At 38.7% G+C, this 26,195-nt stretch overlaps 3 protein-coding genes and 1 long non-coding RNA gene across 4 annotated transcripts in view; 2 read left to right on the top strand and 2 right to left on the bottom strand.

Moving 5' to 3' along the window:
- Window positions 1-444: 444 nt before the first annotated feature.
- LOC135267107 (uncharacterized) lies at window positions 445-982 on the bottom strand. The gene is made up of 3 exons (XR_010335399.1): window positions 877-982; window positions 702-821; window positions 445-650 (listed from the first exon to the last, which is right to left on the bottom strand). It is a non-coding gene; the product is annotated as an uncharacterized LOC135267107 (long non-coding RNA).
- LOC103312666 (hypothetical protein) lies at window positions 907-1,511 on the top strand. The gene is made up of 3 exons (XM_008193890.3): window positions 907-1,041; window positions 1,093-1,212; window positions 1,261-1,511. Exons 1-3 carry the CDS (start codon window positions 987-989, stop codon window positions 1,440-1,442), a joined length of 357 nt encoding a protein of 118 aa, XP_008192112.1. The 5' UTR covers window positions 907-986; the 3' UTR covers window positions 1,443-1,511.
- A 1,568-nt stretch (window positions 1,512-3,079) lies between these two features.
- Tsp2A (Tetraspanin 2A) overlaps window positions 3,080-26,195 on the top strand; it is a 40,388-nt gene continuing 17,272 nt past the window's right edge. The window contains exons 1-2 of the mRNA XM_969101.4: window positions 3,080-3,309; window positions 18,740-18,937. Of these exons, the coding sequence (XP_974194.1) occupies window positions 3,205-3,309; window positions 18,740-18,937 (303 nt within the window). The 5' untranslated portion in view covers window positions 3,080-3,204. The remainder of the gene's footprint in view (window positions 3,310-18,739; window positions 18,938-26,195) is intronic.
- On the bottom strand, window positions 21,085-25,970 carry LOC107397842 (adenylate cyclase type 10). The gene is made up of 2 exons (XM_015979521.2): window positions 25,201-25,970; window positions 21,085-25,151 (listed from the first exon to the last, which is right to left on the bottom strand). The coding sequence occupies exons 1-2, from the start codon at window positions 25,885-25,887 to the stop codon at window positions 21,138-21,140; spliced, it is 4,701 nt and encodes a 1,566-aa protein (XP_015835007.1). The 5' UTR covers window positions 25,888-25,970; the 3' UTR covers window positions 21,085-21,137.

Raw genomic sequence — 26,195 nt, 5'->3', positions numbered from 1 at the left:
GCGAAAAAGTCACAAGATACGAATTTACGACTCTCTTGAAACAATATCTTATCGACGCAAAACTTTGACCAAATTTACAGCTATGACGTACTATTCCGAAGAGGACGAGAGATGTAAATATTGAAAAAGTTTTCGACAACGGAAGTGACGTTTCCTGATGTTTGGCCGAGCTGGAAGCGGCAAGAACGTGCCAAACAAAATAATCTTGCACAAAGTTTCAATAAAAACATATGCCCTGAGACACATTCATTTAATCCGTAAAATGAGTAGTCAAAAATGGTGGATGCGCCGGGAGAATTCTTTTCAAATTATTGTAAAAGTTTGTCAGAGACAGTAAAATGAAACAAAATATTGTTTATTACAATATTATTAGTGTGTTTAACCAAAATTAACCAAAAAAAATCAAGTTAATAAAAAATAAACTCAACTTGTTTATTGTATTTATTACACAAAAGTACGTTTTTATAATAAACATTTTAACAGCACCATGAAAAACCCTAATATTAAAAAAAACTTACTAGAAGAAACATATTCACATCCATTACTGTTGCACAAATTTTCGTTACACGAATAACAAGTACTAAAGCTGCTATTTTTGCAGTCGTCTTCATTTCGTTGACATCTTCGCGTATTACCATGAAGAAAGTTCACTATAATAACAATTCATCAAACCAGTGTGAATTTATATTGTCCAAACTTGCTTTTAATGGTCAAACATTTAGTACTGTTTTCACAAAACTGTACTATCACATTTTTTTGTAGAAGACAGTCGCCTCTCCAAGACTTACATTTCCAGCATTTTTCGACACTATTTGAAGAATCTATAATCACTCGTTTTAAATAAACTATCTACGGGACATAAATAGTTGTAAGTACGTAAAAAACTCAAAGCCAAGAGCGCAAAAACATAAAATTTTGAAAATAGCATCTGCACTGTCTGTCATTTACACAACTATCAAAAAATATTTCTGAAAAGTCGAACTGACATGAATCGAATCGTAATTCTCGCATTTGCATCAATCCTAGTGATTGGCCAGCTTGGTAAATATTTGTGGTGAGAATGAACTCGAAATAATGTAATTGGGATTGCAGATTTGGCCGAAGGTGCAAAAAAGTGTTACGGATGCGGAAAACTTGGAGGAAATTGCGACAAAAAGTTTCAAATCGAAGTACCTTGCATTAAAGGCGATGCCAAATGCTTCACTGCCAAAGGTACAAACGTCGATTCATAAATAAATATTTTACGGTAGTTGTTCTCAGATACAAAAGGCGGCACTACCTTGAAGGGATGTCTCGAGGTTGAGTCCCTCTGCCAAAATTCGGAGAGCAAAAAATGCTGGACCTGTAGTTCGGATTTGTGCAATGGGGGCCTAGGAGTGGGGTTTAATGCTTTTGTTTTGGCGGCTCCCGGGCTTTTGGCCCTGTTTCGTTTATTTTTTTAAGATGTGTTTTGCGCTTTGTCAAATGTAATTTTTGTCTGAGTTGAATAAAGGTTTAATATTGTTAAAAAATTGATTTGTTTTGATCTGTACACAAACGTTTCGCTGTTACATATTGAATAGCGAAATGTCATTTCGGGGCCCCTTTCCAGCTGTCAATAAAACCGGCATTTGAATTAAAATGGACAATTTACCCAAACTCGCTTTTCATCAAGCACTATTAGTATCAATTGTGAGCTAAACGTAGAAACACATTAACCCCGCCCTGTTTTATTTGGAAAAATAGAATTGAGCGAGTTGTGGTCCGGATGCGGTTCGGCGTCATTTCCATCGTCGCAGACTGAAATATTTTACATGCGAGCGCGTGATTTTTCCCGGAGCAAAGATCCTGAAACTTTTTCAATCAATAGATTTAATTTCATTGTCAGTTGAACAAAAAGTTGAAAGCCCGGAAAACAGACGGTTCGAGGCAAATTACTTAATTTTTAAACTTCACCATCTTCGGCTAGGGAAAAAGTTGGCCGAGTTATTAGAGGCGTTATTTGGCAGCTCGTTCAAAACTTGGGATTTCTAGGCGGTAGATTTATTTTAATTACGGTCTAACGAGAAAAACCCTTTTCAATACAAAGAGAGGCGAGTTTCTCGGATGTGACTCGAATATAGAGCGACCGACTCATAAACTCCTTTTACATTCAGATTAAGATCAAGCCAAACAAAACTTTTGTCAGGACCGAGCCGGATTTGGCTTTACATAATTCGGCAACTTTGGCGAATTTTATTAAATCAATTTGCGGAACCGGGAGAAACCTATTAAAATTATTGTTTCACTTCGTTATCGAATTTTTACTGCTGCAATACACGGGATTAAAGCCGGATTGCATGAGGATGTTTTCCATTAGCGAAAAGCCCTTTCAAATCAAAACTAATCATTATCTTAATGGGATATCGAATAATGTGCTCGAAAAATTTTTATTGCTTGTCGGGCTTTTCAACTGAGAATAGCTTTATTCATATGTGACAGTCATAACGCGAGGGGATGAGCCCTTCGTAATAGGGGTCGCCACCATCGGATATCTAAAGTATTCCGTGATCTACGAGACAGAAAATCGATATTAATAAGGCGCCTTTTTCCCCCTTTTCACATAGAGGAATAATTTTTGATAAATCATTGTCAATAAGTCTTTAGATCAACTATTATTACATACGAAAATACAGAATAAAACGATAATCTGTCAAAGACAATAAAAATCTGTCAATCTAAATTCCACAGCAAGAGCTGATCTAAAGACTTTTTGAACACACCGTACCAAAAATTCCAAATAAAATTAAAAGATGATTTACTTACTAAAATTTTTAACTTTTTAATTAAGTTTTAAATTTAAAATCTTGTGATTAAAAACTGCAACTTGAGTACACAAGTCCGATTTTACAGATGGAGGAACAAAATTTATGAATTATTCGTAAAACTACAACAAAAATAACCAAATATTTTTGCGGAAATCTCCTCCACTTGTCTTTCCTTGATCACAACTTATCTCTCCTTATCCAAATACTGACAGACGATATAAAAATAATTCATCACAAAGTTTCTCCGTACTAGAGCAAGTGATTCAGGTATTTTGTTTGAATTGTGATAAAATATCTTATCAGAGAGCAAATAGGCGTGATGCGATTAACCCAGAAAGGTTCATTGTAGTGTTTTCTATCGACGAAACAATAAACGAGGTAGTGTCTTAGTGGCCCTTTTGTCTGTTTTCGGTGCGAAATGGCTGGAAAAGGTGACGGTGAAGGTGAAGGAAACGTTCTCAAGTTGGAAAATCAAATTCTTGTCATCAAATATGTGATTCTCTTCACGAACATCATCCTCGCGGTGAGTGAAAAATCTTTATTATTTTCGTTTCCGGCGAAAGCCGTGTGAACAAATTTTCGGTAAACTCCTTTGTCAAGCAACTAAATTTGGTGATTGGTAATAGCATTTAGCAATCTCTTTATCAGCGAGATAAGCCCATGAGTCAGAAATAAATTTTTGCGCAATTTCTCAAACTTGGCGCAATCTTTGGGCATTTGCATATTTCGGCGTTATCCGCAAATTAAAAATACCCGAGAGCGCATTACACTAATTGGCCTTGGGCTCCCTCGAGCTGAAATTTTCAAATTTCACGTCTAGGTGCTATGATATATATTAAACGCCTGCGGCGGTCGCCCCCACCTAAATCCGGCTCTGCCATATATCAAACTGCAGCGGCCCTATCGCCTGTTTCTTTTTGCACCCCCTGCCATAAATGTCGCCTCGCCGCAATATAGTCCACTACACTTATCTCGGTGCATAAGCCGCTTAGGACGGGCCTGAATCAACCCCGCTGTACACGAATTACACCCCTCGCTGATAATTCCGATGCACATGCAACTCTCCAATTACGGGATGATCGATCACCGACTAATTTTTGCCCCCAAAGTGGGAAAATTCCACTCATGCCCACCTTAATGCCGCATTCATACGAGGAATATTTGTCATGTCGCAATAAAACTGTTTCCATTTTATTTACCGGATTAGTAATTTATTTATTTAATGGCAATTTTGCGGGCAATATGATTTGTGACATTCCTATTGCCAACAAAACAAATCTGCGTCGTTTTTCATCCCAAATAAAATATTATTTTATAAAAAATGTGGCTGTTGAATTCGAAACTATAGACATTTATTCGGGACATTGCGCCCCATATTTTATTTAAATAAAATTTTTTCACTAAATATTTGTATTTTATTTCCAATTTATGACGAAAACCTTCATAAAATTCCGGTTGGACATTGTCTGAAATTTTTAAATTTTTTTTTGCAAAACATAATCAATGGTATTTTTTGTGAATTTTGGGAAAATTGTTTGCGTTTCCTTGGTGGCCTTCGGCCGACTTGTTGAAACTTGGCGGAGCCGATCGTTAGTGGACCGCAGTTGTAAGCCCTCAGCCCGTTGTAATTAGACGTGGTCTGTCCAAGTTTGAGACATGCCTTATCTGACACTTAGCAGAATTATGCAGTTATTGTTGAAATCACCGCTTTGTGCCCCTACACCCACCTGAAATTTCATTTCGCAACAATACTTGTCACTGTATCCCCATTTCAGCAAGTTTACACCCGGTCATTACTCATTGAAGATAGATAAACTCGAACCGAACTTGTGAAAGCAATAACATTAACTCCGGCGTTTTGTTGCTCGCTGGAAATAAGTAAATTTCCCGACTTTTCAATTACTGTTATTTCGCGATCGGGAAAAATCTCGCTTGAAATATTGCAGGACGGCCGGCTCGCGCTTATCTCTGGAGTTTCGGTGATTATCGGCTGAACCTGGGGTGTTTTTGCGGTGCTAATTGCAAAACGCAAGGAGTAAAGCGGTAAATCGCGACCGGGGGTAATTGCGTAGGAAACAAACCCTTCGGTAATAATAATTCAGAGTTAATGATGCGGACACGAAACACAAACATCACGTCGAAACCGACGTTTTTATCGTTATTCGTTGCCCCGGCCCGATGGAAAGCTTCACCAGCGGCCGTTTTTACCCGATTTTATTACCGGCAGCGCTCCCGGAAACTCAGAAAGAGTCTAAATTAGACCAATTAGGGGCGTTTTTTCCGTTTGTTTAAATGGGATATTAATGGATGTAATAACGCGAAATGTTAGATGCGGAAACATGACTGATAAACTTCAAAAACATTGACAGTGATAGATTGGGGCTTCATATCTCGCTAGTTCCGACCAGTGATTTTTCATTTGCGGATGCCAATATTAAAATTTATCTGGGGAAATATGTTGTCGATACCCAGATCTAATTATAATTTTTTCTCACAGGGAAACATTTCGCTCGATACAGTAACGAGCCGAGCAAAGACTGCAATTAGCACTTATGTAAATGAAGAAAAATTACCCACTTGCGCGCATGTGACAGCTTGATAACTGTGCTATAAACTTATACTTATCATATCATGTAATTTTAAGAAGTCATAAATCACATTCTTGACACTATTCCGGAATTCACTCTAAATACTTAATTCTAATTATAGATTATTGTAGTTCCGAAACTATACTTATGAATTTTAATCGCAAATTAAAGTTAACTGCCAGACGTGAAAGCTAAGACGTTCCAGCACATCTGGGCGCAGATAATTACGCGGAAAATCAATTTTTTAAACAGGCTAAGTTTAAATTATTTATTCGGGCCAAATTGTAAATAAAATATGCTCAAATAAACGTTTGTAAAGCTACTCGTCTCAAGCCGAAGCACACATCATTAAACCGAACCATTTGCTCGGCTTATGTTTAATTTTACATTTAATGATTTTATAATATGAGTAGTTACGTTAGAAATGTACCCGTAGTTTGAAATTAGGAGTAATGATAGATCTTAGAGATTGATTATTTTGTTTATTTAGAAAAGGTTGCAAGTTTTAAGAGTGTCAAATAGTTTAATAATTTTCGTTGTGTGTATTGGTTACACGGGGGGACGAAGGACGTGTATACTTTGTCAACAAGAAAACAAACTTCTGAAGCGACCACTTAACCGAGCGTCACAAATTGTCCAAAACGGATGAGACCATAAATGAGGCACTTATAGACACGAGAAGAACGTGCCTCGTGTACAAAACAAAAAGAAAAAACTCGGCTATCTCGAGCCCAATTCCCCCGAATGAAATTATCGAAATTTCCCTAAACGTATTAGAGCAAGGGTCCGAAAGTAGGGCCCTGGGTCGGTCGAATTGGATATTTACAGTGTATGGAGTTTCGGAATCAATATCTACTTAGGTAGTCAAAGTTATTCGCTTTATCTCCGTAGGTAAGCGCCTGGTGAATAATTCATCCCGGCGTATTTAAAGTCGAAATGAACCGTGAGTGTCTGGTGGATAAATTCGGCGTATTAATTGCACCTTGACGTATCGAATAATTCAGCTCGACCACGTTGAATAATTCATTTAATTACGCCTAATTATTTTCGGTCAGGCTGAATAGAAGCCGGCCATCTCCATAAAGCAGTCGGCAGGTCGGTGGCGAGAGAGCGCGGCTTACGTGAAATTGATACAATAAACATCCGAGGGCGAGTTCGTGAGTGTGCGTGACGGGAATAGCGGCCCCGATATGATATTTCAGATATGGAGGAGGTCCTTTTGCCTCCGGAGTCACATCGTAAAAGCGTCCTGGATGGCGGTATTAAGGGCCCGTAACCCGATAGCTTGCAAATACTCGGCCCACGATCATCGGTGCACCAGACTGTGAGAAAAGGGGTAACGAAGTGAGCAATGGGGGCTAGATGGCGTTGCCTGACGAGGCCGATCGATGCGAGGGCAGGACTGGACCCACGCAACCATCATGCATAATGCGACAAACACTGCTGCAGATACTTTTACAAGAAAACGATTCAATCCCAACACCTGACGGATTCGCACATTAAACGATCAAAAACCTTTTTATTATTGTGACATCGAATTCAAATATTGCCGAAAGTTTTTTCAAAGAAGATTCCCAGGAACGCCTGCATATCACAACCACAATACTCAAATATTCACAGAGAACAAAACACATACCGAAAGTTTCAGCTACATATCAACAACCCTCCTGTCGGTTAAAAGAAACTTTGAAAAATAAAACATTATTCTCTGTAAAATAACTGTTCAACAACAACAAGGGGTGTATCTTCTACTTTATATTTTTTGGACGTGAAAAAAGTCAAAAGTTCGATCAAAAGTGGTAAAACAATTTTACCCCAGAGAACTGGTAACTCTTTTTCTTTCGGGGAATGAAAAAAATTGTAAAATGCGTTGGACAGTGTAGGTGCAGTTCAAAGGTGAGCACTGAGCAAACAGTGGACATTTTTATATTCCAGGAAACGTGTTATTTCTTGGTGAGGTGTTTTGTTTGTTGCCGGTTGATTTCGCTCGATGGTGCCCGAAAAGCTGAGCAAATGTTTAGAATTAGAAAAGTTTTGTTTTTAATTTAAAACTTTTCCTTTGTCGTGCCTGAAAAATTTGTTTGTTAAGTGAATAAATTAAAACGAGCGGTTCGAATCCTTTCTCGAAGGACAAAACTTTGTCCCGTTCTGTAATAAAAGGAAAATCTTTTCTTGTCTTAAGTTAAACGACCTTCGTAGCACTTAAGCAAATGAAAACTAACCGAAAGAAAATATTGAAATAACCATTAGGTATCGTCTTTAAGATAAGGAAAAAGCCTTTGAGGAAAAAGCACAGTGGAGTGGGTTATGGTAATGTGGCACGGAGTGGGAATAAAATCCTCTTAAAGTTTTTAGACGGTAATTAAATATCGCGTCAGAAATATAACTAGAAACTAGGAAAGCTGAAGAATGCGTAAAACATCCTTTCTGCAGTTGTAAAGGACTTTCGTAATTTGTTATCTCGGTGATGAAAGGAGGCGAAACATCGTTGACAGAATGTCATAAACGCCCGAAAAGTTTCCATTTATCGACTTGCACGGTTTAATTATTTTTTTCTTGTGATTAATTAACGGAAAGGGACAAGTTTACTTTCGTTCCTGAAATAAAACCGTTGAATAATTTATTCAACCGCTTGCCGGAATTTTGTTGAAATCTTGTGCCTGATTAATGAATAATAAATCGGACATGCGACAATTTCTGTCACGTCAAAGCCTCAATATCGCCGGTTTCTCTTTAAGAGAATTAAGGAGATAAGCGAGTAAAGTTAGTTGTAAAACAAGTTAGTAAATGTGGTCGCCCTTATCCGCCAATTTCTTCCCTAAATCATGAGTCCTAATTAATTACAAGCTGTCCCAAGGAGTGTAATATGCTCGCGAAAGAGCCCACACCCGACAAAAAACCTTCCACCTTCCCATTTTACTAAGTAATAAATTACGAAACGTTGCTTAAATACCGAGCCCTTTTGTTTGATGTGTAATAAATAAGGCTAGGGCCTGTTTTACAACCGCAACTCGGCTCTCTCTTCGATCTCTTATTCTCCACGTTTTTAAACACGCGTAACCCATTTTAACACAATTATCTCGCACAAATATTTATTTGTTGACTCGAATTGTGAGAGATTGTGAGCAACCTCCAAAGTAGCCTAAATAGTATTGCAGGCACGTTGTGACTATGCAAAAACGAGCTTAACTGTCAAAGTTTTTCTTATTTCCCGAGGGAGCGGCAGGATTTATGCAGCTTTTAGACGTTTGAGATGCATTGTTTTAGTGCGAGCAAAATGGACAAGGATATGACAGCGGAAACGCTGCCACTGGAAAATTGCCGAGTGGCTTTTGCACACTTGAGGGACTCCTGGAGAAATTAGACGAAATATTGCCAATTTTCGGCATTATTGCCGGCCAGCCGCCCATCATCAACACAATTTTTATCCATTCGCTACTTTTACTCTCAGCTTCTCACTTGAATAGTTTCGTTATTCATCAACAGATCACTCCGAAAGTGTTGAAATAAATAAACAAGAACTTGAAATTTTGAAATTGTGAACTGATCACACTTTGAACTGACTAGTTAAAGCTGAATAAAGAGATTTAGATTTAAATCATTTTAACAATAATAACTTGAATCGTAAACTGAGTCACCTGCAAATTAACTTTAAATCATAACGTGCAACAAACTGAGCCTAACGTTCTTAACTAATATTTAAAAATATAAATAAATATAAATAAAATAAAATAAAGTAATGAATAAATAAATCAGTTTTAAATACGAATTTGTAATAATTCAATTAGATATTTTTATAAAACGAATTTAATTCATAAAAGAACAACAAAAGCAGTTTTACTTAGAATTTGTGAACTGGATAAACTGAGCAAAAGATGAGTAAATTAGTAAAATACGAGTAGTTCTAATTGAGTTTGAGCATAAAAACGGTATAGTGTGAACTGAGCTAGTACTGCGTGTAGAATCAGCCCTAGTAGCACATTTATATAACCGAGATACAACCATTTAATACAACCGCAAACTTCCAAATGTGACGCTTTTGTAAGCTAACTGTTATATAACCACCGTATCTAACCATTATCTACGCGTGATTATACTGCGGTGATATAACTGGCCTTATATCTCGGTTATGTTGCGGTTATATATCGTTATCTAACCCTTATATAAGGAGGTTATATTGCGGTTACATAACTATTTTTATATCTCGATTACTATGCGTTTATGTATCATTAGATAACCTATATATACCTTTATATAACCTTTATTATATAACCATGCTTATATTTTAATCTAGTATAACTTTTGCTTAAGATTTATTAAAAAAAAACTCATACTTTGTAGAATTTAGTGTTCAGGTTATAAAAATTTGTGCTTTTATCTAGCCTGTGCATAAATATAAATAAACATACATAACAGTTATATAACCGTCACATAACCTTTGGCTGTATACGCTAGACATAACCATGGTTGGAACACCTAAATCTAGCTTGGGCCATATGGCTTAAAAAACACAACGGTTATCTAATCGCAATTTAACCATGGTTATAGACGCTAAACATAACCATGGTTAGAAAACCGTTATATAAGCTGAGTTTAACATAACCATGGTTAGATAACCGTTATATAAGCTGAGTCTAACATAACCAATGTTTAGATTTGTGTATTGTGGTTATATAACCGAAAGCTAACTCAGTAAAACTGTGCTACTAGGGAGAACAACGTGTTGTTTTTTATGTAAATTTGAGCAGAGCTTTATGATGAATTAGAGCTTCACAGTAAACTAAAATCGCCTTTTTTCCGAGCCCGTAGTTCTTGTCGGAAATTGCTTTCAGATTAGGAAATAGATTCAATAATTTGGTTACAGTTTTCGCAAAGTTTGAATTTTTGCCGTTCCAGAACACTGCAGTGCCTTTATCAATCTCTTAGGTCGTAACGAGCCAACGGCCCGTTCTCTCGCTATTACGTACTTCCCTCAGCTCTAATGGCTCGGTTGTTTTAGACTGTAACCCCAGTGTCGCCGTGTTCTGTATTTCCTACTATATCTTAATTCCTTCCTCTCTTCCTCCATTCCTTCTCATTAAGTCCGCTCCGTCGCCAGAACTCGGGTTTGAGGTGCAGCCTCACCAATCTGCAACGCAAATCGCATTCTATCGCTTTGTTATTATTTAATTCAATCCGAAAAAACGGCCTTAATTACCAAATCTTTTAATTCCCGGCGTCTTGAAATAATTTATTTATCGCCGAGTCTATCTCTACAGGAGTTTAACGGATTTAGGACGTTAACTCGTTTTACCCTTAGTGCTTTCAGACATTAATGGGGTACGTGTCGGAATTGTGCAAGCCGTCACTTTTTCTCGCCGTCTTAAAGCCGCAGGGCTTAGGTCAACGCCACACAAAGCTCATTATTTTCAAGACTCGGGCCTTCAATAGACGAAAAAAATCAAAATTGAAACAGATGCGACTGAAAAGGGCCCGGATTAATCCCGACTTGACGTTTTATAAAGTTCCGGAATAAATCACAAGCACGTGTGGCCGATATGTGCCGGCTCCGGGCTCCGGACATTACTTTGATTGCTTTGACAATTTCAAGAATAATTCCGGGTAAAATCGAGACGCGGCGGCGGTTGGGATTAAAAAACTTAGAGGCACTTAATCTTGAAACGCATGCAGGCCGCGTCAGCAAAGCCGCAACGATATTGGATGAACTGGCGACTTTTTTACGCACTAAACGAAACCTTTTGTGATTGATGGACACGCCAAACGTCGACACAAAGAAATAAAATTTTTACAGTAATTGCAATAACAGATTGGGGCAAGAAGTGCACATAAACGCTGCAGTTTTGTTTATTTGGCGGGTGACCGATTTTAATCAAATGCAATTTGTGGGACACGCTTTTTGTGAGGAATTGTTTTTGATTGTTGCGTGTTATTGTTAATATAAATAAAGCGCGCCAACAAAATGTATTTCAATAAATAATTCAACACAGAACGCACCAAATGCATTCCCTGTGTTCACGCATTAACGCTGTGATTATTGTATTCATCTAATATTTTCATTCAAAGGATTTTTGTTTCAGCACAATGTTGAGTAAAAACCTAATTGCTTAAAATGAAAAGTTTTGATACAAAGGAAAAAACTAGTCTGGCCTCGTGGCTCAATATTCAAATAGATTGGAATAATGAATTTCAATTTAATTTATTTAATTGTCTTTACAACTGCCCAAAGCTGTTTAATATTATAATTTGGAAATTAATTTTCCACATAATTTAGTGATAACGAGATTGCATATTGATGAAAATTAAAAAGGCTTCAGTGCTTTCATGAAACCTACCAAATTGAATATCAAAATACATATTTTCTCTTTGTTGGGATATGTGATACAGTTTTTAGAACATTGAGCAGCGTAAAGTGTTAATCCTTTCGAGAAGGTAGGTTGGAAATTAGAGAAAGTAGTGATTGTTTGCGTTTAGTGTTCGCTGTGAGCGCTCTTTGGATTAAAGTGGTCGCGTATTCTTGACAAAGCTTTCTCGTGCAGCGAAAAACTTGCCGCATCAGCATTCTGCAGCGAATGAAAATAAGCAGACTGTCGTGTTGAGTGAAAAATGACGCTAGACTGGGATGGTAATGTGACGATAGATTGACAGCACATCAGACGATACCGCCATTCAGTGAAAAATTCTTTTATGCTTTTGTTTACGATAAATGGCCAAGGATAATCAATGGATCTCTTTTTCGATCAGCATCTTCCAGCGGGACAAAAAGCAGGTCTTTCAGTCGGCGGGCTTTTTACCGTTCGTTAATTTCTAATTTCCATTCTGGTTCTGACTCCGGAGCAAAAAGTCGTGGCTCCCTCTCGCGGCGAAAGCGCACCTGCGTTTGAGGCCTTAATCGCTCCGGCCGATACAGTAATTAAATTCCGGGAATTGTTTGTCGGCGTTCGAATTCCGGCGTTCGGGATTTGTCAGACGACGTTTCCAGCTGGGGTCATCACTTTCTCAATGCGGTACAGACATGGAATGTCACGATTCCAACCCCCGGGGTGAAATATACGAAAGATAAATCGAGTGTGTCGCTGTTGACATATGACAATGCCGTTCTCATCGCGGCCTTGCGTGAAGAGGAAGACGACTGATAAGGTTAGCTTGATTGTCGACGCCGCTGCGTTCCACCGCACTCCCGATGGAATTCCGAACTTCACAACCCTTTCTTTGTATTCACAGGTCGAACAGCTGTGCGTTCTCACACACGAAATTCACGCTCTATCGAAAAGTTACAAATTGTTACTTTATGACGAGAACGGGCTAAAATCGCACACTTAAGCCACTTTTTTCAAGCTAACCTGTAGATGGACGACCAAATTGCTTTCCCATTATCACAGATTTCATAATTTTTGCACCCACTTCAACAAGTCCTCTTCCTACAACCCCTATAAATCAAGGCTAGCTTATACCCATAACATGAGTATGGCCCAAATTTTTATCTTATTTTTATTTTTATTACAAAAATTATATATATGTCCAAAATAAAGGGTTCCTTAAAAAATTTTTGTTTCTATAAAAGGAATTTTTTAAGTTTTTTAGCTTTTCAGTCTTCCAGTGTATTGGTTTTTTGTCTCGAATGTAATATGTTTTAATTTATTATTCTCAGTTTTTCAGTCGGTAGTTCTTCAGGGTTTTAGTTAATTTTTTCTGTTTCAGCTTTCAATTTCTCAACTTTAAAGTTACTTTGTCAGTTTGTAGACTTTTAATTTTTGAAAGTACTCTATTATTTTTTAATTTTAAACAATTTTTAATTTTTTAAAATCTTGTATTAACTCTGGTTTTGGAATAAAAAAATAATTTGTATCAAAATTGCAATGTTCGTCAATTATTAATAATTAATTTGAAAAATAAGAACCAGTTAACAGAATATTTTAATTGCAATCAAATTTTAATTCGTGATTAAATTGATATTTTATTATAATTGTATTATTTATTATACGTGTAATTATTAATTTTACCAACACGACAGTCAAGATTTTAATTAGTTGTGTGAAAGTCTAGGATTCTTAGTTGTAAGTTAAAAAAAATGTGTTTTCGTCCAAAAAAATTAAATCATTTCACAAACTAAGCAGAATCGACCATTTTATTCGCACCTAAGGCGAAATCCCGTTCTTTAAGAAAGGCCGATCATAAAATCTCTTTGCTAGTGTTTGATTTGTTTCTGGAATGCGTTATTTGACCAATAAAAGTATAAAAATTGCCTCCCACTTGTTTATCTGACGCACAAAAAATTGCAAGATGATTGAAGCGTTTGTCATTGGATATGGAAGGGATATGCACTCCCAACTGTAAAAAGGACCAATCATAAGGCGATTAAAACTGAGCAAAAAACTGTTGTTTGATTATTTTGTAAATGTCGGCCAAACCATCTGGAATTTCGCTGTTTTCTATTGTACTTAGGTTCAAAAATCGTGAATAAATTGTAGATTTGTTTTTGTTAGACTGATTCTCGCAATTAGTTCGGGTTCCAACTCAAACATTTCGCACGTTTTTCAGCACAAACTCACTCGTTTCGCAAGATTTTCTCACAAAACTCAAAATTGAACCAAATTTGATTTAAACTTGTGCACTTGAAATTTATGATTTATGAGTTATGTTTTTATATAGAGAATTTTTAATCGATCAGATGCCATAACAAAAATACGTAAAAATTCCATTTAACTTTTTCAAAATTTTTATTTTTTTTTACGTTCTCAAGCCTCCAGTCTTTCAATCCCATAGTTTCAGTATTACAGCTTTTTAATTTCTTAGTTTCCACATGTTAATGTCCGATTTTTTTTAGTTTTTCGATGTTTTATAATTTCACTTTTCCAATTTCTTAAACTCTTTCGGTCAGTTCAGGTCAGGTCAGGTCAATTTTTAAATTTCATTTTCACATGAAAACACGCTGTAGCATTAAAAAAGTGTTTATTATATTTAAATTTATAATTAAGGTAACATTACTTGTACGGCAATACCCATAATTTTTTTTTGTTAGTTTGTCGAGATTTCAAAACGAGTGACTAATGTTTCAAATAGACAAAGGAGCCGGTGCTTGTAAGCACTTGTAGGTATCACAAAGTGTCTATTCTTCGCTCCTTAATTGAAATGAACTAGCAGTTGCAAATTACCAAACACAACGTGCCGGAACTAGAAAATTTGCTGTTTGCTCATCTCCTTACTCGCCTTTTAAACCGCAAAACGGTGTAATTAAATTCCGGCGATTTCGCGTGTAACCATTCGGCGAGTGACCCTAAATGGCCTCGATCTTGTAGTGTCCTTTTGTGCCCCAATTACATTTTGATATTGCGATAAAGTTCCCCATTGCCGGGTTTATCTCTCGTCTCCAGTTGTTGGTAAACTGCGTCTTGGGCTTGTTTACTCTGATAATGCAGAGAAGCCCGCAGCCGGCCGGACATCATCTCATATTCCTTCCGATTTTCAGATCAATTCTCCGAGGGCACCCTGTTACCACGTGAGATGAAACCCATCGCAAAAATTCAATTACGAACTTTTACAGACAAGTATACATGAGATATGGTGGTGCATGCGGCGAGGCGAACTGGCCCGAGATAAGAAAACATGATTATGTTCTCTGCTCGGATAAAATTGGAATAGTTTATGTCCCGGGGAATGGTAATGACAGGTCAGGCTTGTGCAGCCGCCATGTCATAAGCAACTTATTGCGGCCACTAGGGGATTAATAACGGGATTTTTCGACGGGGGAATGTTTTTTGATGTCGGACTTGCGCCCTATGTCCCCCATCAGGTGTCGTCTGTCACAATTGAGACAATAGCTTCTTGATGAAAGTCGGGGCAATAAATAGTTGGAATTGACGTTAAGGACAAGACCGACCTGGAGACAAGATTTATGCGTCCAATTCGGTTAAAAGAATATATCTCCGGGTCAAGCTTCCGCCGGTTTCATTTCGTTCCAGCATTTGAAAACAAATGTCCTATTAGCAATTGTCGACTGAACTAACATTTTTCATTTAGAAAAACACGTGAAAGTCGGAATAATTGACGAGGCTTTGTTATCGTACGTGACGGATTTGTTTTTGCTGTATCATTTTTGATATTCCATTGAAGTGCATTGTCAACAGGCGTCTCTATTGTCCATTGGACCTCTGTGATTTTTTCGGTGTGTTCGTTCCCAATGTTTGTTTATTGCGTCGCGTTTGATATCGGCATTCGCAGCTGACTGGTTAAAACAAATTCCCGTTTAATTGTAGCGAAAAATTGGATCGGAGCCGAGACTAATCAGATCCGCAACACGCAATTAGGCGAGAGGAAACCGACGTGATAGAGACGCGTCTGCCTGAATCAAACATTCATGGAGCTGAGACGAGGAGATCGCCGACGGTGTTTCACGAGATTAGATTTCCTAACGTCAGATTGATGCATCGGAGACACAAAAAAACAACGCTGCTTTAAAACGCCATTTTAGCGCAGAAATAATTGCGTGCACAGGGCCAGAAATTTGGTGAATGGTCCGATATCTGTCACGGTTCGATATCGCGATATCGCGGCTCATTTAGCCTCCGTGGCGCACTTTGCTCCACGTCCAGTAATTACGGTCACAATGGCGTCCATCTGCGATCGCAAACTCAGATACGTGCTGATTGCAAAGACCGCACTCAATTAAGACTCCATCGCAACAAGCATCAACGTCGTCATCGGATCCTCCGGGAGTCGTAACATCCGACTTCCTATAACGAGATATGCACGATGCAAGGCTATCTCCTTGAGTACGTACGACTCGCTCTGATATACGTTTCGAATTACTTTTCGACGAAATCAATCTCAACGATACAATATTTGTTGAGAGAACACTGGATCTTGCCTCTTCATTTGGAAGAAATCAGCCGAATCGAATCAATATTTGACCGCAAACTAGACAAATTGCTCGATGACGGCCGGAATATGATCACTAATAGTCGCAAATTGGATACGGATTGAGATGCATTCTGCAGATTTACTTATCTCGCTCGCTGCACATGACACAATTACCTTTCGTTCAACATATAGATCACGAATGGAACGGTTTGCAAGCCGATCGTACAGGTTGCCCTCCAGCAATTCGCACTTAGTTACAGGAATTCACCTCTGACCCAAGAGTCAGTTTTTGTGCCCGTTTTTCACCTCACTGCCACAAACCAAATTTGTTTCAAAACCAAAGTAATGAAAGCAGTTAAATCGCTTTTTTATTTCAATGAAATCTATCTTTTAGACTCATTTAGTAACAGGAAAATGTCAATAAAAACCTCGTTTTTCAAAACTACAAATTCCTACCCTTAAAATACACCCCAGTTCGCCTAAAGATGGAAAAAAATAAAATTTGTTAGGCAGAGTAATAGTAATAAATAATTGTAATGGCACCATTCAGAATAATAATCTCTGAGCTTTGAGAAAATGTGGTTGTTTTATTTTGAACACTCCTTTCCTTATTCTGCCTCTTTGTAATATCTTTTCCAATCTTAAGTTTAGACATTCATATTATGGGATGATGAATGTTAAAGAGATGTTAACGTTAATCTCTTGATTGTAGACGAAAAAATGCGCTAATCTAAAGATTATTTTGTAAATGTCGGCTGAACTAACTATAGAATTCCACTATTTTCTAAAAAAAATTCACATTTTTTATTAAGACAAAATCCCGTTCTTTAAGAAAGGCCGGCTCTTAAACCTGTTTACTAGTGTCTTATTTGACCAATGAAAATATAAAAGTTACCTCCTACATATTTATCTGGTGCACAAAAAATTGCTAGACGATTGAAACGTTTATCATTGGATATGGGAGGGATATCGCACTCCCAACTATACAACCAACTAATCATGAGGCGATTTCAAACTGAGCAAAAAAGTGTTGTTTGATTATTTGGTAAATGTCGGAAAATCCATTTAGAATTTCGCAGTTTTCTACGAAAATTTCACGTTTTCTATTACACTTGGGTTCAAAAATCGTCAGTAAATTCGAGATCAATTTATTTGTGATAAAGATTGATTATCGCAATTAGTTCGTGTTTAAGCTCAAACATTTCGCACGTTTTTCAGCACAAACTCAATTGTTTCGCAAGATTTTCTCAAAATTCAACCAAATTTGGTCAAATATTTTTGTACCTTTTTAGTTATTAACTTGTGCACTTGAAATTTATTAGTTATGTTTTTATGTAGATATGTTAATAATGTTTTAGTCAAAACAAAAAATACAGTATTCTATTTATTTGTTTATTTATTTTTAATTTAAATTAAATTTGTAATTTTTATCCATTTATTTTTTTATTTTTTTCAAGTAATGCCAAGTTTACAAACTTCTTGTTTTCTTTACGTTTTCAGGCTTCCACTCTTTCAATCTCAGTTTCTTACAGTGTTTCAATAACACAGTTTTTAAGTTTCTCAGTATTTTGTTTTTTTATTTCCTTAGTTTCTTCATATTTCGTATTCATTTCCAAATTTTTTAGTTGTTGCTTTCTAGTTTTCCAATTTCTTAATGTTCTTACTTTGCAGTTCTATAGTTTTTTAATTTTTCACTCTTACTGTCACTTAGATCTATGGAATTTTAATTTTAGTGTTTCTCAGTTTTTTTTTTCAATTTAAAATTAAATCAAGTTACTAAAAAAATTCTGTTTGTTTTTTTGACCCTTTTTGAAACCTAAATAAAAATTTTGACTTCTTTTCAACTGCCTCCGCTTGTGTAATAAGATAAACAGAGAATATTTAAATAAACAACGAATAAACTAATAATGAACAGTGAACAGTGTAATAATAATAAACAACTGGTCTGGCACCATTCTGAATAATAATCCTTGGGCTTTGAGAAAATGTGGTTGTTTTATTTTGCGCACTTCCTGCCTTCTGCCGCCTCTTTGTGAGATATCTTTCCTATTCCTAAGTTTACACGTTCAGATTATGCGCTGATGAATGTGAAAATGATGCTAAAACGTTAATAATCTCACGATTTTAGTCGAAAAAAGTGTGGTAATGCAAAGATCAATCGCTTTTGAAGCTCCCCACCCTCTCACCTATGAAATTCGCAACACAATTCCGATTTCCCTCGGAAATACCAATTTGATCCACAACGCCTGTTTCGGCCATCTAGCAGATCCGCTGACAAACTAATTATCCAAATTAATCACTTGATCACCATAATTCCTCACACATTTACCCCAAAACCCAATCAAATCGATAATAGTCCCCTGAAAGTAGTCTAAATTAAATCCCACTTTCGCAACACACCCGCAAAACATAAAAAAATCACTGATTAACTTGGAAATTGCACACCCGCGAGTCATAAACGCGTTTATTCCCACTAAACCCAGGTCTAATAAAGTTTTCTGTTTTCAGATGATCGGCCTGAGTTTGCTCGTCTTGTGCATCTGGCTGCGAGTGGAGCCTGGAATTGCCGATTTTTTGGAAAAGTTGAACAGCACTGATTTTTACATCGGGCTGTATGTCTTGATCGTTTGCGCTATACTTGTGATGATCGTCTCAGTTATTGGGTGTCTAAGCGCTCTGCAAGAGAGTGCCTTGGCTCTGCTGGTGGTAAGTTTTCGTAATTTTGTAAAAAATGTTTTGTAGTTTAGTCCGGAACTCCCGAGAGATTGTGTTTGAAAATTTTGGGTTTATCTCCTATCCAGCAAACGTTTTAATATTTGCGGCTTGGATTAAAATCCGGGATTATTTTCTGTTTGCTTCCGGTCTCGTTGTCGATGTCATGACACATTATTTCGTTCACATTTTAATCCTTCGGAAGACGGTTTTAATTTTAGCTAAAGCTCACAGTGTCATAATTGCGTCAACCTTTCTCGTCACACACCGACTTTGCGGGCTTTGCCTCTCCAAAAATATTTTATTCGCACGTTTATCGATTGGAAGTCTCCGTGCGAAATTTGTTAGTACACTACTTAATAAAATATTCAGCTCGGCTCGCGCCTTGCAAAACCACTCGCAGCGTTTCGGTTTATTCGAGATAAGTGTGTAAATTGATTGCAAGATAAATAAAGCTGACGTCTCCTTACAAATCTATGAATACTAAACATATTTCGGCGCGGCGTTGAGATAAAACGTTTCAAAGCGCCGATTAATGAATCGGAAGCAGTGTCATGTATTATGCTGTACAAACAATTTTAGGAACTGTACATAACCGTGATCTATAGCCGTGGCTGTGCAAACATTCTGTCTCTGACAGCACTAATTATTATTTGATAACGTTCATCTGACATTCACAACTATATTTCAGTTCGGATACATCCATTTGATTTGCATACACGCACTCCTTGGCTCGCGAGCCCAAAAAGCGGCCCTCGAAGTGCAATTCACTTGAATTGGCGTGTAATTCAAATTAAGCGGAATTTTTGTGACCAATGTATCACACTTGGCAATCATTGTGCTTGGCTGAATTTGTGTATTCCTGCAGAAGATTTGTGAAGTTTTCGTGCATAAATTTGGCTCGAATCCTGTGTGTCGTTGGGATCGATATCGATAATGTTTACATAAAGCTCCACAGTTGGTATGACCTCATTATCCGCTCGCATCTCAACAATAAGTTTAAAGTTAACTCCGGAATCATCATGTGACTCTGTTGGCTCGATCGCTGAATCGTTTTCGTACGCCGGAGTCGATCCTTTGTGCGCATTCGGTGATTAAAGAATCCTTCGCTCTGTATGAATTTTTTGATACGTTTTTGTGGCCCCGTTTAATTGCGTTAATGTCTAGATTTTTCTTCTTAATGCTGGTGTTGCGGTTAAAAACGTGGTCGTTTAGATAAGACAAAGTAATTAATAAAGATGAAGAATAGGGTGTAATTAAGGAAATTTCATTTTTAGCGGCGATAGTTCGGTACAAAGACATTTGCTAAATGGATCCGAGAACGTCTCGAGAACTTTATCTAATAAACTCGGAGTAATCAGGGAAGATGTATAAGGAAGTGCTCTCGGTACTGTTTCCTTAACAACATGCCGTTCGGGCAACAATATAAGTGACATACACTCAAGTCGGACATTTGCCACTTGAACATAATTAACTTGTGGTGTTGCGCCATGACGATATGGATCGCGATCCCCTCGACGCTTCACAGTAATCTAATTTCCCTCCGGCACAAAAAGCTTTTATGATTCTTGAAAAATAACGTTAGGCGCCCCTACAAGATTTAAAAACCCTCAAGTGTCCCCGGCATTTACGGCGTTTTAGCTTAGACTCGGGAAATATGACTCATTTCGTGTTATTTTTCCGCAAATAATTGCAACATAATTCCGAAATTTGCACACCCAGTAATGCAAAAATTCGAACGATCAAATCCCGGCACATTACAATGTTACAACCGCGATCTCTGCATGCTTTAATTAAAACAAGGGATCGGACATGCCGACCGTTTTTACACCGGAGCAAAAAACATCGGAATTCCAGGACATTTTTACCCCAATTAAAACCACGAATAATTACTGCACACCTTTTGTATTATCATTTCTGGAGCTCTCAACATTTTTTCAAACAACAGAAATTATTCCATAAAGCATTCTTCCATTTTTACGGAAAATCTCCCGAGTTTGATGCTCTTGTAAATTATATGTCTGGTACGACGCCCCCTGTCAGTATAACTTTCTGTTATTTTTATGAGATTACCGTTAAGGAACTCTCTATCGAAGTTTCGCAAGAATCGGTTAGAATTTTCAACAAAAAAACAAATAGAATTTGAACACAAAATTCGTATTTATTAACAGTTAACACTTAAACAAGAAAAAAGCTATTCAGCCGGTAGGGCGTACAAAATCTGACACCACTGCAACGGCGTGTAGGTCTTTGCCAACTCCCATTTAAGATGTTTGGGCTCTTTATCCGACGAAAACCCTCCGAACCAAGACGTTGCATGCAACATAGTCCAGCACTCCTCCAAAATATTCCCATCCTCGGCCGCAAACGAATTAGCAGTCTTCAGAAACTTAATAGTCGCTTGCAACTTATTAAAAATCCTTGCATTATACGCCTTCAAATGCCAAAATCTCGGCCTGAAGAACGGCCACTTCTTCGCCGCTTGCTTCATTCTGTTCAAGAAAGTGTTGGCTTCGTCGATCTGGGCTTGGAGGATCGGTTCCGTGCGTTCTAACGTTCGAACCATTTCGAGTAGAAGACACTCAGTATATCGCATCGTATTCAAAATACTCATTATTTTGAAATTGTCGGATTCAGTCACATTGTATAGTTTTTTCCAAGAGGGTGCAAGCGCCGGCTTGTACCTCAACCAATAACAATAAATATTAATAATGAGTTTGTTGCCAAAATCCGAGTGGTATTTCTTTTGGTCGATCAAATGGTGCGCAAACTGCTCGATTTTCTCGATGGGTTCGAGGCAGAAATTGGTTTCGAGGAGCAGCTCGACACAAAATGCGTAATAACCGATGTAGCTGTGAGTGTGGTACTTTTGGCCGAAGTGTAGTAAAATTCTGGCCATGTGCACGGCCTCGGCGACTCGTTCTAGACAAATCAGAACGGTGGCAAGTGTCGGTACCACCTCGATCAAGGAATAGTGGGCTTCAAGCGATAATTGCAAGTGTACCGTACGGTACCCCAATTGGAGGGATTCAATGATGGCACCACTCAAAACTTTGACCAAAAACAACACTCCAATCACTGTCGAAATAGCGCGAAGTTCGTGCGTTATGTTGTTGGAGTAGTACTTTAGTACCTCCTTGTTGAAGCAACGCTCGAGCTTCTCACAGATGTGCATGTCGCCGCAAAAGCTGTACAAATAAACGGCACTGGTGTACACATCACACAAGACGTCAATATTTGAGTTGGTACGTCTTAGACACAGGACGCTCTTCGCAGCGGCTTGTTTGGCCAATTGCCAGCAGCCCTCAGCGGCGTAAATGTTCCCAATCAAACCCATGCACAGTCCAAAGTCTAGCTTTATCAGCGGATTATCCTGCTTGGTGATATTATCAAAAACACGGCCGAATCTGAGAAACCACGCCTTGTTCAACAACATGTAAGGCAACGTATACTTGAACGAAATCAAAGGAACGTCATATTGCCGCAGACTGAGCAAGGCATGGTTCTTGGCCGCCGTTGTGTTGCCCATTTTCAAGTAAATGTGCCCCATCAAATAATGGATTTTTCCCATCATGACTTGTTTGAAGTTTCCGGTGAAGACGTAAGCCTTGTTCGTTTGTACCATGCAAAGCTCGCTTGCTTCGTGTAACACTGGGAGAGACTCCTCATACTCGGACATGATCGATAAAATCACGCCGTACTCTAGCATGAAGAATATTTTCTTGCCCAAATGTTGGGCACAATGACTGTGATGGATCAAGTCGCGGTAAACTTTAGTCAAGATTTCCAGACAGAAACACGTGGTGGGGTCCCAAACTCGGCGTTTGGGAACATCGGAACTTCTCCACACACGTTTCTTTGAATTGGGTGCATAAACAGGCGGATCATGGACGTATTCTCTGATAATTCCCTTGTAATCCTCGACTGAAACGTAATTCTCGTTGTATTTCTCCGACCAGATGTACTTTTGGTCGTGGCAATACTTGATCAAGTCTTTGAAACGTCGGACTGAGATTATCGATGCTGAATTGTCGCGGAGACATTTGGGACAGGAATTGTTTTGGTTTTCTAACAAATCGGTGATTCTCAAGTGGAGTTCCTTCTTTTGGTTGAGAGGCAACAGTTCGTAGGCCAAAGTCTTGATGTTGCGACTCTTGAAGTGCAAAACTTTACAAAACGCGTATCTTGGCAACTCTAGGTCCAAGTCATATTCCTCCTCTTCCATGTAGCACAAACAAATGTTTTTCTTCTCTTGCAAACCACCCGAGTTCACGTAACGTGAAGCACAATCGAAGATTTCTTCCTCAAACAAAGTCTTAATAGCCGCAGCCAACATACTCTCATTTGGATATTTCAAAAGGACGATTAAAGTCGTACGAGTAAAAATATCACCCAGGACAGCCGCCGTCTTAATTATCAGCTGTTGATAAGGCGAGAACGAATCAAACAAATCAAGCGTGACCGCAGTCGAAGTCTCCTCGCCATGCTCGAGGTACTTCTTTGAAAACCCAGCCACTAGGACTAGATGCTTCTGGTCAGCATCTTTCAAAAACGCGTATTCAGTTTCACTGGTTAGGGCATACTTAACCTCTAGTTCGCCATTATTGATCATTTTGAGCAAACAGGCTTGGACATAGCCAGGCCGGCCTTCGCAAGTTTTATTTATCAGTACTACCAGTTTTTTTGATATGCCTTTCACATTGAGAAAACTACACATCAGGAGGGCAATTTCGCTCGATGGTAACGGCTCAATGTTGAAAACTTTGATCTGGTTGCTTCGGGACAACTTCCACATGGTGTTCCAAGTCGTGTTGTCTTCGAAACAACCGGCACATACCAGACTGATGAGTTTTCTCTGAAGGACTTGCTCAATCAAGTCCAGACTTCGCCTATCAATAAACTGGATGTTGTCAATAAACACTAAAATCGGGCGTAATCCTTGACACATTTTGATAAAGTGTTCAATGATCAATTCTTTACTGTGAGTACTCAGCATGTCGATCGAAGTCGTTGATCGATTGACTTGGAGGATTTCGTTCAAATCCCACAAGTAGCGAGGCAACTGCTCCAAAACGGCAGGATTGTGTTTTGACATAATGTCGTATAGTTGGTGGTAAATCGTTGAAGCGGTATAGTAAGGCCTTTGGAGTCCCTCGTTCAAGACCATAGAACAAATATATCGGTTTGAAGTCGCATATCTCTTATTGATCTCTTGCAAGATTTTCGTTTTACCAACTTTGGACTCCCCCTTGAAACAAATACTAGTCCAACCGGCTAACTCCGGGTGTTGTAAAATAACATCAGCCACTCCCATTTCCATACGACGGCCAATTAGCGGCATCGATTGTTTGTCCTCATAGGCCATTTTATCGAAATCTTCATTATATTCAAAAATGTAGCCAGCATCTGTTATACCTTTCAATTTAAGCGCTGACTGCACTTGGAAATAGAGTGACGAGAGTTTGCAACTCTTGTAAGTCTCGTGGTCACAAGTGACCTTGCCTTCGTAGGCACACATTATCCGCGCTGCTTTGTTAACTGCACCTCCAATGACCGTGTATTCTCGCCGGAAAGGGTGGCCAACGACTCCACAATAGACAAAACCGTTAGTGACTCCGATTGAAATTGACTTAACGGTAGTAAGTTTCTTGATGGCTTTTCGGATGGCGAAAGCCGACTTGAGTGCGTTCTGACTTTCAACTTCGTGTTCAATGCCTCTCAGACCAAACAGAACCAAAATCATACAGTCTTTATCAAAAAGAGACACTTTATTGACGACTCCTCGGACTTTAGACACGATTTTGCACACAATTTGGTAGGCGGTGTTGACCATTGGAACCAGTTTACTGTCTTGGAAAGTGGTGGGGATGATATTAATGAACTGGATTGTGACTTCGCGCATTTCGGTGAGATACTCAATTGGTTGTTTTTCCTCGACTTGGCTCTGGACCGGCCGGACGATAAACGGGTTCAGATCGTTCGGAATCCAGTTCATTGGAGCCGCCTTAACGCTTGGTCTTTGTGGCAAACTTGCAATAAAACTCTCCGTGATTTTACTATCAGTTGTCGCATCGTCGATTCGTCTCTTCTCATGCAGCTGGCTTCTGTGTTCCAAATGTTTGACACAGAGTGCGTGCGCTACTGGACTTTTGTTGGCGTAGTGTTGCTTCAAAGCCGCTTGGTTGGGAAAATAAACACAGTTCCAAATCTAGTTAAACAAACACTGAACTGGGCAATTAAAATTTGGTTGGTGGTACCTTAACATTGCCATCAGGGGCATAAGTAACCTCGTAGTTGTCCTCAGCGAGGTGTCCCCAAGCACTTGGTGCCACAACAACATCACCAGAGACACTCTCGCGTTCTGCACACTTCACGTCATTGATTGCCTGACCAGTTATAATGTAATGTCTGTAAGACTCGTTACCGATCACCGAGAAAGTTAAATTGCCACAAGCTATGGCGAGTTTTACTTTGAGTAAGACATTGACTTCGGTTTCGAAGCAGCCAAGTGTGTTTTGGATGAATAAGGCGCACACTATCACCTGGTGGATGACTTCGAAGAGTCTTAAGTCGGGTGGGGCCTTCCATAGTGCAAGGAAGGCATCACCCGAAAATTTCAAAATATCGCCTCCATAGAACGTTATAACTTCAACTAAAGCTCCGATGTAAGCGTTCAGAGTTGCTGTGAGTCGGTAGATGCCGCCTTTTCCCGTCTTGTAGTACTTTTCACACAAGGGAGTGAACCCGGAGACGTCTGCGAACAGGAGCACTCCGACGAAGTTGTGGATCTCGTCTAGTTCCGACAGAGGCATGTTGAGGATTTCGTCGGGCATGAAAGTCGAAAGCATTTCGATCTGGCGCTTGATTTGGGTTAATTCGATTTTGCGCTTGATGTCGGTCTCCCGGAGGAGGTTTATGCCGTAGGTGTTCCATCTTACGCGCATTTTGGCCAAAATGGAACAACTCGAGTGACAATTTTTAAATGAGGGTCACTCACTTGATTTGTTATTATTTAGTCGATTGTGTTTTATTAACGATTTTCCGTGTCGTAATTCTCCCTTTGCGCGCGAAATGAAGTTGCTCCGCCAATAGCGATTTACGAAGTTTAACAACTCGATAGTGATTTGTTTTGTTAAATACACACGGCGGATGTCGGCAAATAATGGCACTCTAAGCGCAAGTCCTGAACCTGCCAGAGCCGAGAGAACTTTAAGTGGCGAGGCGTCAGGAGAAATCGATTAAGCTGAAATGT

This window comes from Tribolium castaneum, chromosome 9 (assembly GCF_031307605.1).
Source record: "Tribolium castaneum strain GA2 chromosome 9, icTriCast1.1, whole genome shotgun sequence".
Taxonomy (NCBI): domain Eukaryota; kingdom Metazoa; phylum Arthropoda; class Insecta; order Coleoptera; family Tenebrionidae; genus Tribolium; species Tribolium castaneum.
This window is presented reverse-complemented; position numbering and strand designations above follow the sequence as displayed.

Excerpts from the sequence above, each read along its gene's own strand:
- LOC103312666 (XM_008193890.3), top strand. The coding sequence starts at position 987 with ATGAATCGAATCGTAATTCTCGCATTTGCATCAATCCTAGTGATTGGC. Across the intron at positions 1,042-1,092 it reads CCTAGTGATTGGCCAGCTTG|ATTTGGCCGAAGGTGCAAAA; the intron begins GTAAATATTTGT and ends TTGGGATTGCAG. Across the intron at positions 1,213-1,260 it reads CAAATGCTTCACTGCCAAAG|ATACAAAAGGCGGCACTACC; the intron begins GTACAAACGTCG and ends AGTTGTTCTCAG.
- LOC107397842 (XM_015979521.2), bottom strand. The coding sequence starts at position 25,887 with ATGCGCGTAAGATGGAACACCTACGGCATAAACCTCCTCCGGGAGACC. Across the intron at positions 25,152-25,200 it reads CCCCTGATGGCAATGTTAAG|ATTTGGAACTGTGTTTATTT; the intron begins GTACCACCAACC and ends TTGTTTAACTAG.